This window comes from Peromyscus leucopus, chromosome 4 (assembly GCF_004664715.2).
Source record: "Peromyscus leucopus breed LL Stock chromosome 4, UCI_PerLeu_2.1, whole genome shotgun sequence".
Taxonomy (NCBI): Eukaryota; Metazoa; Chordata; class Mammalia; order Rodentia; family Cricetidae; genus Peromyscus; species Peromyscus leucopus.
Window position 1 is genome coordinate 6,484,182 of NC_051066.1, and position 12,383 is coordinate 6,496,564.

General features: G+C 48.6%; 1 protein-coding gene across 2 annotated transcripts in view; it reads left to right on the forward strand.

The window, feature by feature from the left end:
- Positions 1-218: 218 nt before the first annotated feature.
- Positions 219-12,383, forward strand: part of Stxbp1 (syntaxin binding protein 1) — a 63,599-nt gene continuing 51,434 nt past the window's right edge. For both annotated transcript variants that reach the window (XM_028884753.2, XM_028884752.2), the window contains exon 1: positions 219-428. In XM_028884753.2, coding sequence (XP_028740586.1) covers positions 392-428 — 37 coding nt within the window. In that variant the 5' untranslated portion in view covers positions 219-391. The remainder of the gene's footprint in view (positions 429-12,383) is intronic.

The following is a 12,383-nucleotide window of genomic DNA, read 5'->3' on the forward strand; positions in this document are numbered from 1 at the left end:
TTTCGGAATTCCCATGGCCTGGGCTGCCAGTGCAGAGCTGATGGAGGGGTCTTTAGGACCCTGAGCCCGGGCGCCCGGGGAGGACGCCCCGGAGCCCATCCGCATCCCCGAGGGCGGGGCTTCACGCCCGGGCCGTGCTACGATTGGCGGGAGCGGGCGGGTGACGATGACGGCTGGCGCGAGGCCCCGCCCCCGCCTCCCGCCCTCCCGCGCGCGCCGGCCGCTCGGCAGCCTCGCTCTGGCCCGAGTCGCGCCCCCGCGCCGAGTCCGCGCGTCAGTCGGTCCCGAGTGCGGCTGCGGGGCGACGGGCTGCAGACAGCGGGGCGCGCGGCCCGGGGGAGGTGACCGTGTCGCGGGAGGAGCGTCGGAGCCCGGAGACTCGCACAACGCCATGGCCCCCATTGGCCTTAAGGCGGTGGTCGGAGAGAGTAAGTGGCATCGGGGTGCTGCCCGGGAGTTCCTGGCCTCTGGCCGGTGGGACCCGTTATCCAGGCGCCGCCCTCCCGGGCGAGAAGCCCCTCGGGCTTCCTGCGGCTAGCAGGCTTCCCTGACTCACGCTTCTCCCCATCCCCTCTTCACCTCGATCCTCCTCACCCTAGACGCCTCCTCAGTCTCTATTCCTCCTTCTCCTTTTCATCCCATCCCTCCTCCTCTTCACACCTCGCCTCCATAAACATCCCGTTTTCCTCTTTATCTCCATCACGCCATCTCTCCTTCATCCCATCTCGTCTCCTCTCTCTCCCTCTTCACCCCAGACCTCGTCTCTCCCTCCCCCATCGGCGCCTTTATCCCCTCCAGCCCATTAGCCCCCTCTGCAGCATCACCCTGCTGCGCCCCAACTCTTCGCCACTCTCGTTCCTTTCCACCCGTCTCCCTTCCTTGCATTTCCTCCTGCATTTCCAGAGCTCCTGATTCCGCTTTTATCCCCCTGTCTCCAATCCCTCCCTCTTTCCCACCCTCCCTCGTGAATCGTGACGAACGAAGCCTGGCCTGCGTCCTCCTCCCTCCCTCCCTCTCCCGGGATCAGGGCGCTGTCCCCGGCTGCAGAGACCCACCTGGGAGCGGCTGGGCGCGCGCCGCCGGGGCTACTCTGCCAGCTGGGGAGGGGACGCGGGTTTTCCTGCCGCGCTGCTCTCGCTGGGCTGGGGTCGCGGCGATCTCCCCGCCTCCCCTTCCCGGGGCTGGACTTCAAGGGCGGGGTCTTAGCGGGGTCCGGACCCTTGGAAATCCCGAGGGAGAAGGGGAGCGCTTGAGTGTCGCGGGAGGAGTGGCCCCGCCAGCGCCGCAGTCTGCAGTGTCGCTGCTTGCGGGACTCGGCCCCGGGCGTCGCTGCGGGGAAGATATGATTGTTTATGGGTTTGCATGAAAGGCACAGCAGACATTTTAAATTTCATTTTTTTTAAATTTATTTTTATATTGGATGGTGAGCGTCGACGTGAGGGCGGGTTGTGGTTATTTAAAAAGGCGTTCTCAAATAAGATGGGTGACCTAGGTAGAAAAATAATGCCTCTTCAATATTTTGACACGTCTTTATAATGAAAAGGCGTGAGGGTTGGTTGCTGTGGCTTTCGCTACCTGCTTTTAGAGTAAGGGAAAATGAAAGTGCCTTTTCCCTGCAGGAGAGGTGGAAATTTACAGTTTCCTTTTTCAGTGAGCCTCTCCTAAGATAGCTTGCTCTTGTCCCCCCTCCCCCATCAAATGCAGCAGCGTAACTGTTGAGCGAAGCAACTGTTCTCCTTTTATTCTTTTGAGTGGTATATGGGGTACACTCTTTTGGTGGAATCTAGCCGTGCACAACGTTTCCTGATCTAATATATCAGAAGAAATTGTTATATAAACAAAACCTAAAATGGACATTTTTTTTAAATGCTCACATTAGCACCCATGCTGTAAAGGTTACTTGAACTGTTTTCTGAGGAAAATCACTGTTTAAGCCTGGGAGGATCCATAGGGATTTGCTAATGTCAACATCTTTATTTTTGCCCATGGGAAAGAAAATGAGGCTTGGAGCAGTTAAATGACTTGCTGAAATCGTTGTTAATTAATTTCTTTTTAAAACCTGGTATCCATTTCCTTGCAACTTAAGTAAAAAAAATAACTTCTTTGCTTTCTATATACATAGTTTCCTCTTAATAACCCTTTCCAAGGGGTGGAGGTGTGGGGTGGAATGTCATGCCTCATTCCTTCCAGGTGTTATATTTGAATACTACAATTGAAAATAAAATACAGCCTGGTGGTGGTGCACACCTTTGATCCCAGCACTCTGGAGGCAGAGCCAGGTGGATCTCTGTGAGTTCCAGGCCAGCCTGGTCTGCAGAGTGAGATCCAGGACAGGCACCAAAAACTACACAGAGAAACCCTGTCTTGAAAAATAAAAAAAAGAAAAAAAGAAAAAGAAAACACATATTATAGAATGCCCCCCATAAGACAGAGTCTCTATAGTCCAGGCTGCTGGCCCAGAGGGCACTATGTAGCCTTAACTGGCTTTGAATTTATCTTAATCCTCCTGCCTCAGCTTCACAAATGCTGAGATTATAGGTGTGAGTCACCCTGTGCAGCTATTTTTTGTTTATTTGACACAAAGTCTCACTTTGTAGCCCTGGCTAGCCTGGTACTTGCTACCCAGAGCAACCTAGCTTTGAATTCATGGGAATCCTCCTGCCTCAGTCTGCAAAATGCTGGGATTGCAGGCTTGCACCACCATGCCCAGCGAGAAGTCAGGTTTTGCATCCTTTTGCCAAGACCCTGGATTCTGTAGCTGTCACATAAGCCTTGCCTTGCCTCTTTTAGAAGTAAGCGTCAAGATTAAAAAAAAAGTCAGTGTGCAATATGGTCAAAATTTCTTTTGAAACAAAGTGAAACTGCGGTGTACAAAAATAAACCCAATTTTACCAAAAAAATGTGAATGTGTGAACAGGCTTCTATTCCTGTGACAATTGAGTTAGGCATGTGCTTTAGGAAAATACATCTTGAATCCTATTTTAATGCTACCTCCTAATTTTTGGTGGGGTTTCTACTTCGACTTTTTTCTTCCAAAAATTAAGAGTGAAATAAAGATGTTTTTTTTTTTTTTTTTTTCCTTGTTTGCTGTCCTGAGAACAGTCTAAAGTAGCCCAGGTGAGTCTGGGGCAGGCTGAGGACGAACTAAGTACTGATCTCTGGCTTCACCCCTGGAGTGTGCTGCCCCTGTCTCATTTTAAGCAGTGCTGGGAATTGAACCCTAGAACCTCTGCCCTCAGAGCTACATCTGTAACTGAAGCTGCTTTTTAAAAACCAGTTAAAGTGACACCTTCATAGCCTGGTCCTCTTGATCTGAATTAGCATCCCGTAATCACTGTCTCAGGGTTGCTGGTGCTGTGATCAAACACCATGACCAAAATCGACTTGGGGAGCAAAGGGTTTATTTGGCTTACAACTGTCACATCATCACTGAAGGAAGTCAGGACAAGCAGGATCTCGGAGGCAGGAGCTGATGCAGAGGACATGGAGGGGTGCTGCTTATTCCTTTCTTACAGAGCCCAGGCCCACCAGCCCAGGGGTGGCCCACCCACAGTGGGCTGGGCCCTCCCACTTCAATCAGTAATTAAGAAAACGCCCTACAAGCTTGCCCGCAGCCCCGTCGTACAGCGGCGTTTTCTTAATTGAGACACCACCACCCCCTCTGATGGCTGCAGCTCTGTCAGGTTGACAGAGACGAGCCAGCACAGCGGTTTTCATGATAAGGAAAAAATGGTCTTGCTTGTTTTGGTTTGTTTATTTTGGTTAGGGGAGGCCCACATTTGCTGAATGAACGATGTCATTTTGGATGTGAATAAATGTACTTTTGAAGCCTTGCCTTCCCTATACTCTGCTCCACTCTAAGCCGGAGCCTTGCACATGTGCAGTGCCAGCCCCAGTGCCCTCCTGGTCCCTTCAGAGTTGAGCGTCACTGGATAGCCCCCAGCTGTAGGTATAAGAAAAGAGGATGGGGCCAGCCTGGGCTACCAAGTGAGTCCCAGGAAAGGCGCAAAGCTACACAGAGAAACCCTGTCTCGAAAACCAAAAAAAAAAAAAAAAAAAAGAAAGAAAAGAAAAGAGGATGGGGTTGACTTGGCGACTTATTCTACAGACTTTTAGAGCTTCCTAGGAACTATGGGAGTTTCACAGCTGAAAGCTGAGTAAAACACGGGTCTGTGCCAAGCAAGCATGGTGGCATATGGCTTTAATTCCAGCACTTGGGAGGCAGAGGCAGGCAGATCTCTGCAAGTTCCAGGCCAGCCTGGGCTACAGAGTGAGACTCTGTCACAAAAACAAACGACAAAAGCCTTAAAACCAAAAACAACAAAGTAGGACTAGTTACACTGCTGTGACAGACGGCAGCTCGCTCTGCTTCCCCAGCAAGCACACTTTCGGACCTGCTCGTTGTATTGCACTTGTGTGTGTTGGTCTTGCCCAACTAGTTTCGGAAGTTTCTTCAGGGGGGAATATATACAGGTGTCTTGCTCTTATGCCTGTCCTCAATGTGTGATTTAGGTGCTGGCACCCAGTTCATGTTGCACAAATAACTAATAAGAAAGAGAATAGACTCAGTAATTAGAATTATGGGGAAAATTCAGACCTTGTGCCAGCTGGGATTATGGGTTCTTGTGACACTGTGCCAGCTTTTTAGTGGGGATGAATTCAGGTCCTCATGCTTGCCCAGCAAGGGTTTACTAGCTGAGCTATCTTACAAATCTATAGAGCTGTCTGTCAGTCTGTCTGTCTATCTATCTATCTATCTATCTATCTATCTATCTATCTATTTTGGGGCTTTGACTTGATTTTTTTTTTTTTTTTTTTTTTTTTTTTTTTTCCGAGACAGGGTTTCTCTGTGTAGCTTTGCGCCTTTCCTGGAACTCACAGAGATCCGCCTGCCTCTGCCTCCCGAGTGCTGGGACTAAAGGCGTGCGCCACCACTGCCCGGCTTTGACTTGATTTTTAAAATGACATTTATTTACTTGTTTGGGGTGGGAGTGTGCCACAGAGCATGTGGAAGTAAGAGGGCTTTCAGAAATCAGCCCCCTCCTTTCACCATGTGAGTCCCAGGGATCAACCCCAGGTCAGGGTTGACTGCAGGTACCCTAGTCACTGAGCCGTCTTGCTGACCCAGGGCTGTGGTTTTTAATTTTTTTTATTTTATTTTATTTTATTTTTGGTTTTTTCGAGACAGGGTTTCTCTGTATAGTTTTGCACCTTTCCTGGAACTCGCTTTGTAGACCAGGCTGGCTTCAAACTCAAAGAGATCCACCTGCCTCTGCCTCCCCAGTGCTGGGATTAAAGGTGTGCGCCACCACCGCCCAGCCGGTTTTTAATTTTTAAAAAACAATTTATTTTTATTCTATGTGCATTGGTGTCTTGCCTGCATGTATGTTTGTGTGAAGGTGTTGGATCCCCAGAAACTAGAGTTTCAGACAGTTATGAGCTGCCGTGTGGATGCTGGGAATTGAACCCGGGTCCTCTGGAAGAACAATTAGTGCTCTTAATCTCTGAGCCATCTCTTTAGCATCCTTTAATTTTTTTTTTAAGATTTATTTTTATTTGTTTGTCCTGAGTATATAGATGTCTGTGGGATCCTAAAGAGGGTGTCAGACCCTCTGGAGCTGGATTACAGGTAGTTGTGAGCCACCAGGTGGGTGCTGGGAATCAGATGCAGGTTCTCTGGAAGATCTGTCTCAATAAACAGACAGGTAGATAAACAAAAACAAAGTCTAGCAGTCAAATCTCTGTGAGTTCAAAGCCAGCCTGGTCTACAAAGTGAGTTCCATGACAGCCAGGCTGCTTAAAAAACAAACAATAACAATAACAAAACCAGACAGCCCAAACCAAAACCAATTCCAAATTCTCTCCTGCTGTTCCCTGTGGACAGTTTTCTTCCCGCCCTCAGCTCCTGACAACCACTGAACTTCTTCCGTCCCCTTTAGTTCTGCTTCTACCAGCATGCCATGTCAGTGGAACGGAGCTGACGGAGCATGCAGCTCGTTGTCTTTTGTTTGGTTTTCTGAGACAGGGTCTCTCTGTGTAGTCCTGGCTGTCCTGGAACTCGCTCTGTAGACCAGGCTGGCCTTGAACTCAGAGATCCGTATGCCTCTGCCTTCTGAGTGCTGGGATTAAAGGTGTGCGCCACTGCCCGGCTTTTAAAATGTGATTTCTGGGGCCGGGGAGTGCCTCAGGTAGTAAAGTGCCTGCTGTGGGACCCTGAGGACCTGAGTTCAGATCCCAGCACCCAGGTGAAAATGGCAGGTCTGGTCACCTGGGTCTGTAACCCTAGCTAGGAGGGTGTGGATAGAGGAGACAGATGGATCCCTGGACCGCACTGGCCAACCAGTCTACAATTCTGAGCTGTAGGCACAGAAACTGTTCTGCAAGTTAAGGTGGATAGTGACAGCAGAAGACACCGGTGTTGGCCTCTGGCCTCATTTGTTCACACAAACATGTACTTTCATGCACAGGTGCACACACACACACACACACACACACACACACACACACACACACACCCCAAGTATATACATTTTTAAAAACTTTCTTTCATCCAGCATGGTAGTAGTACATGCTGGCAATCTCAGCACTAGTGAGGCAGAGTCAGGAGGATTGCAGCAAGTTCTAGGCTACACTAAACTGCATGAAAAGTTTGAAGCCATCCAGGACCATGTGCGACCCTGTTTCAACTGCCCTGCCCTGCCCTCCCTAAAGTGACGCCCTTCATACAGCGTCCTGCATTTCTGTTCTGCCTTAGCTGTTCCTTTCCATCCCTGACTACTGCTCTGTCATGTGGATGCCCCATCCTCCAGATCAAGGACCTTTGACTGTCATGCAGAATTCTGAAATGGCAGTAACATGTTGTTATTCCAACTTGTGATGCCCAAAATTTCTCCTTGCCAGGCGTGGTGGTGTACAACTTTACTGTCCACACTTGGAAGTTTGAGGCCAGCCTGGTCTACATAATAATTTCCAGGCCAACCTGGGCTACATAGTGAGACTCTGTCTTCTTGTGAGCTGTTGGTGTTTTGAGCTAGCCGTCTTGAGAGGCTCTGGTAGCTCACAGTTTGAGTTTGAATTTGCTGAGGGGTTTCCCATGTATTTCTGTGTGTCATTGGTGAAGTTTCCAAATCTTTGCATTGTTAACTAGGATGTTTGTTTTCCTATCATTGGGTCTTAGATCTTCAAATAGATACTAAACATGTGGTTTTCAAATGTCTTCTGTAATCCTGTGGTTTACTCAGTGTTTTTCAAAGAGCAGGAGTTCCTAATTTTGGTGAAATGTCATTTGTCACATTTTTTCTTATGGATTCTTTTTGGTTTCCTAAGAAATCTTTGTCTAGTTAAGTTCACAAAGATCCCCCAAGTTTTCTTCTAAAAGCCTTTACTGTTTGAGGTGTTTTATTTAGATTTGCTCATTTTGAGTTAATTCTTATACATGTGAGATATGGCCAAGGTTTATTTTTTTTCTCTGTGGTTGAATGTCTAACTGTCCTGCACCATTGACTGTCTCTGTGTGCCTGTTGACTGTCTCCGATTTAAAGTAAGTGTGGGAGCCTGTCCACATTGGGGTTCTTCCATTTTGTTCCTTTTAATAATCATTTTGGTTCATCCACTTGTCTGCAAACATTTTAGAATCAGCTTGTGGATTTCTGTTAATTGGAATTTTTATTGTAATTGTGCTGACTCTATAGATCAGCTTAGGGAGCTCTGACATTTTAACAACTTGTTGAGTTTATTTGCTGTATTGCAGTACGTATACCCAAATTCCTTGTTTACAAATAAGGGAGCCAGCACCATGATAAGGAGAAGTCCAGAATACAAGGTAAATGTATGATAATTAATTGTGTTTCCCTAAATTAGCAATGAATAATTAGAAAAATGTGAAATAAAAAATACTGCTTATAGAGCTGGGGAGATGCGCTCCGTGCTGGGATGCTTATCTTGCATTTGAGAGACCCAGGGTTAGGTTTCCGACCACCTAAAAGTGAAGCACTTAGTTATAAATTTAACAATTTGCAGATCTGAGTGTTGAAAACCATAAATCCATGACAAAAGAAATCCTAGAAGGTGTAAATAGATATACCATATTCATGAATCAAGAAATTGTCACATTTATTTTATCTATTTTTTTCCCCTCAAATTCTCTTGGTATGTGCATATAACAGCAATTCCTTGGCTGTTTTTAAGTACAACAGTTAACAGTTTTAACAGTATTTAACTAGATTTTTTTTACATTTATTTATTTTGTGTCCTTCTCTGTGAGCACACCCAAGAAGGCAAAGGAGTCAGTTTTCTCCTCCCACCGTGTGGAGTGTGGAGACTGAACTGGGCTGTCAGGCTTGGGGACAAGCGCCTTTAGCTGCTGAGCCGACTCGCCAGCCCTCAGAATTTAACTTCCTGAAGAGCCCCCAAGCCACTGCACCGCCCCACCACCTCCTCTTCCCTCAGTGTCCCTCTGCTCCTCCTTCCTCCCCACCTTCCTTTCTTTCTTTTCTTTTTTTTTTTTTTTTTTTTTTTTTTTTTTTTTTTTTTTTTTTTTTTTTTTTTTTTTGGTTTTTCGAGACAGGGTTTCTCTGTGTAGCTTTGTGCCTTTCCTGGAACTCACTTGGTAGCCCAGGCTGGCCTCGAACTCACAGAGATCCACCTGCCTCTGCCTCCCGAGTGCTGGGGTTAAAGGCATGCGCCACCACCGCCCGGCCCCCACCTTCCTTTCTTTGACGAGATCTTTCTATTTGTTCCAGGCTAACCTCAATTCTTAAGCTCAACTGTTCCTTCTACCTCCTTTGAATATTTTCAAAAAAATAAAAACAACTTTCTTGATATAATAATTGTAATTTTATGTCTTTTTAGACATTTATTTTAAATAAAATTATTATTATTATTATTATTATTATTATTATTATTATTATTATTATTTTGGCTTTTTGAGACAGGGTTTCTCTGTGTAGCCCTGGCTGTCCTGGAACTCAATTTGTAGACCAGGCTGACCTCAAACTCATAGAGATCCGTCTGCTTCTGCCTCCCGAGTGCTGGGGTTAAAGGTACGCACTATCACCGCCCGGCTGTAAAATCATTTTGGGATGACTTCATTATGTCTTCATTCCCAGTTTATTTTATTTGTTATTATTTACGTATTTAACTTTGAGACAGTGTCTCACTGTGTGGCTCAAGCTGTCCTGGAACTCACAGCAGTTTTCTTGCCTCAACCTCCTTACTGCTGGGTTTACAGGTGTGCACCACCACCCCCAGCTGTGCCTGGCTTCTTGGCGTTTATTTCTAGATATCATCCTCCTTATTTGAACTGGTGTGATACGGTTTAAATTAGTGCAGAATTTCCCTAAGCAGTGGTTTAGGGCCCAAGTAGCATGCCTGTGTCTCTGTCCGTCCATCCTTCCGTCCATCCGTCCGTTGTGGAGGTCTATCAACCAAGGGCATATTGTATTGATTGTCCATTGGAAAGGTTTCTTTCTGGCTTTTTTGGCACTTAGCACTCTGAGACAAACAGGTGTCTGGAGCTAATGAAGTATGCTTTTTGTTTGTTTGTTTGTTTTTGTTTTTCGAGACAGGGTGTCTCTGTAGCTTTGGAGCCTGTCCTGGACTAGCTCTGTAGACCAGGCTGGTCTCAAACTCACAGAGATCCACCTGCCTCTGCCTCCCCAGTGCTGGGATTACAGGTGTGCACCACCACCACCCTGCAAAGTATGCTTTCTTTAGTGAAGTCATCTGGCCACATTTTATATAGTTACCTCTGGCAGGCAGTTCAGCAGCCCTTGTGGTCCTGAGGTTGCCCTAGGAGAACTGTTATTGGAATATCAGCTTTGAGGCCGATCAGAGGGACCCAGCTCTCCTAAGGGTGTTTGGCTAGAGGTTAGGTACTGTGGAGTGCTACTGAGCAAGCTCATTCCAGGATGGATCTTATGGTAAGCATCCTTAATATGTTTCCTGTGAGTAAGTGAAGCTGTTGAGCAGGTATCCTGGCCATGTGTTAGATAGCCGATCCACCCTTCCCCTGTCGATCAATTAGCCTCTCAGCAGCAGCTAGACCACTACCATGGCAGCCCAGCTGCTTTGAACAGTTCACAGAAACTTAAGGAAACCCTGCCTCAGGAGGCTCTGCTTTAGTCACAACCTCTCCAGACAGCTTGCGAGAAAGAGCTAGGAGTGGGCTGTGCTGTGATGAGCCTCTGTGAGCTCTACATGACTCTGGTGAGCTAGTCTCAGTTAGGCTTGGAGGGGATGTCCCGCCACAGCAACTAATAATCAGAAAGCTGATGAGCAGTGCAGATGTGAGGCTTGTGATTGGTGGAACCCTGAGCCATGCACAACCAAGACCATGGATGGTAGAAACTTTGTAAAGCATTCGATGCCCACCTTCCAGCTACCGAAGCAAAGGCTTTGTTTTCAGGTCAGTCTTTATACAAGATGTGAGGTATGGTCATGCATTGTTTTCAGGTCAGTCCAGGAAGCTTCTTTCCTGTGACCCAACCCGGGTATTACAACATCAGGCCAGAAAGGCCTCCTCCCAGCAGTCTGTGTTTATGTACTGTCTTTGGTTAGCCTTGGCTTTGATGTGTAGCCAGCGATGGCCTTGAACTCCTAATCCTCCTGCCTCACCCAGTGCCGGGATTACAGGTATGCACCACCACGCCAGGCCCCACTGTGGCTGTTGTCATGAGTACTGAGGACTGGGTTGGTGACACTAAGAACAGGTGCAAGTCGGGCTTTTACCCGGAGCAGCAGCAGCAAGAAAGTAGTTGAGGTCTAGAGAGCAGCTGGGACCAGAAACTGGGGAGCTGAGATGAGGGGGTACTGCTGTGGCAGCAGGGCGGGCAGAGCAGAGCCAAGACTGGGAGGTGAGAGACTGGGGAGAGCCAAGACTGAGTCCTGGTTGCTGGACAAGTTCAGAGAGCCATCGCTGGCTAAGAGCTGAGGGGTCCTGGCACCTACAGTGAGCTCTGGAGCTGTAACTCTGGCTGCAGAGTTACCAGCCTTCCATGCCAGGGCAATAAGCCTTTAACCTGAGCACCTAGAGATGCAAGTCTTGAGCCGGGAGCCTGCCCACAGCCCCCGCCTTTGAAGGGCCAGAACTTAGTCTGACCTGAGCAGTGAGGGCTGTAAGTCCCTGGCTTCTGACACCTACAGTCCTGAGCCTCCAGTTCTCAGGGCCCAGAGCTGCCAGCCCCTAGGTAGAGCTCCGTTCATAAGCCGTTGGCACTCAAGGGCTCAGGATGCCAACACCAAGGGAACTTGTCTAGTCAAGAGTTCCATCGAGCAGAGCCGTGGAATCCTCATATCAACTGGCCATTGCTGCTTCTGCGTCTGGATCCATCTCCTCAGCTTGTCCTTTGATGTCACATGCATGCTGTAATGCACATGCCTACCCGCATGCAATAAGTGAATGTAATTTAAGAAACAAGCCAAGCAGTGGTGGCCTTTAATCCCAGCACTCTCGAGGCAGAGGCAGGTAGATCTCTGAGTTTGAGGACAGCCAGGGCTACACAGAGAAAGCCTGTCTCAAAGAAACAAACAAGAGAGAGGGAGAGAGGGAGAGAGGGAGAGAGAGAGGGAGAGAGAGAGAGAGAGAGAGAGAGAGAGAGAGAGAACCAAAACCCCCAGCAGAGCCTGGTTGTGCAGGTGTGTGCTCGATTGGCCTCCAGAAGTCAGTCTTTCTGTGGTGGCCTGTGGAGATGTCAGAACACTTAAGGACACACCTGGGTTTCACTCAGTGCTCTCCAAGGGGTCTGGAAGCCAGTGCTTTGTTCGTGAAACCACCATATGGACAGTCTGTTGGTGCTAGAAGCTGTGCAGCAAGCTGATAGGCGAGGGACTCTGGTCCTCCTGCTTGGCCTCCGCCGTGCTGGGGGATGGGCCTGGACCTCCAGGCCCGGGTAGGCCTAGTTCTGGTGGGGTTCAGGCCCGTGGTGGTAGCACAGCAGTGACCTTCCCTCACTGGGACCCATGGAAACAAGTGAGGACAAGGAGCCCTGTGAAAGAAGCAGCTAGCCGGGCAGAATGTGGTGCCAGTGGGCCCCGGGAAGGCAAGCAGAGGAAGAACTGAGGTTGGCAAGGAAGAGGGGCCCAGGGCGGCTGGGCTGGGGAAGGGGAGACGGGGAGAAGTCCAGGGGTGCTGGACTTCCTTCGCCTCCTGGGAGACGAAGGCCAAGAGAAACCGCAGGTTTGGGAGAACAGTGACTTCCCTAGGCACCTGTTACCGTCTCAAGAATGTGCTACGAGGCAGTGGGCAGGGCCATCAGAGGCCGGGGAGAAGTCACGATGGGGTGCAGGCCGGTCGATGACCTAAGTTGTTGGGGACAGTCAGACAGATGAGAGGCTGGCAATGTGGAGGCAGGAGAGAGACACCGACGTTGACAGGCCCAGCCAGA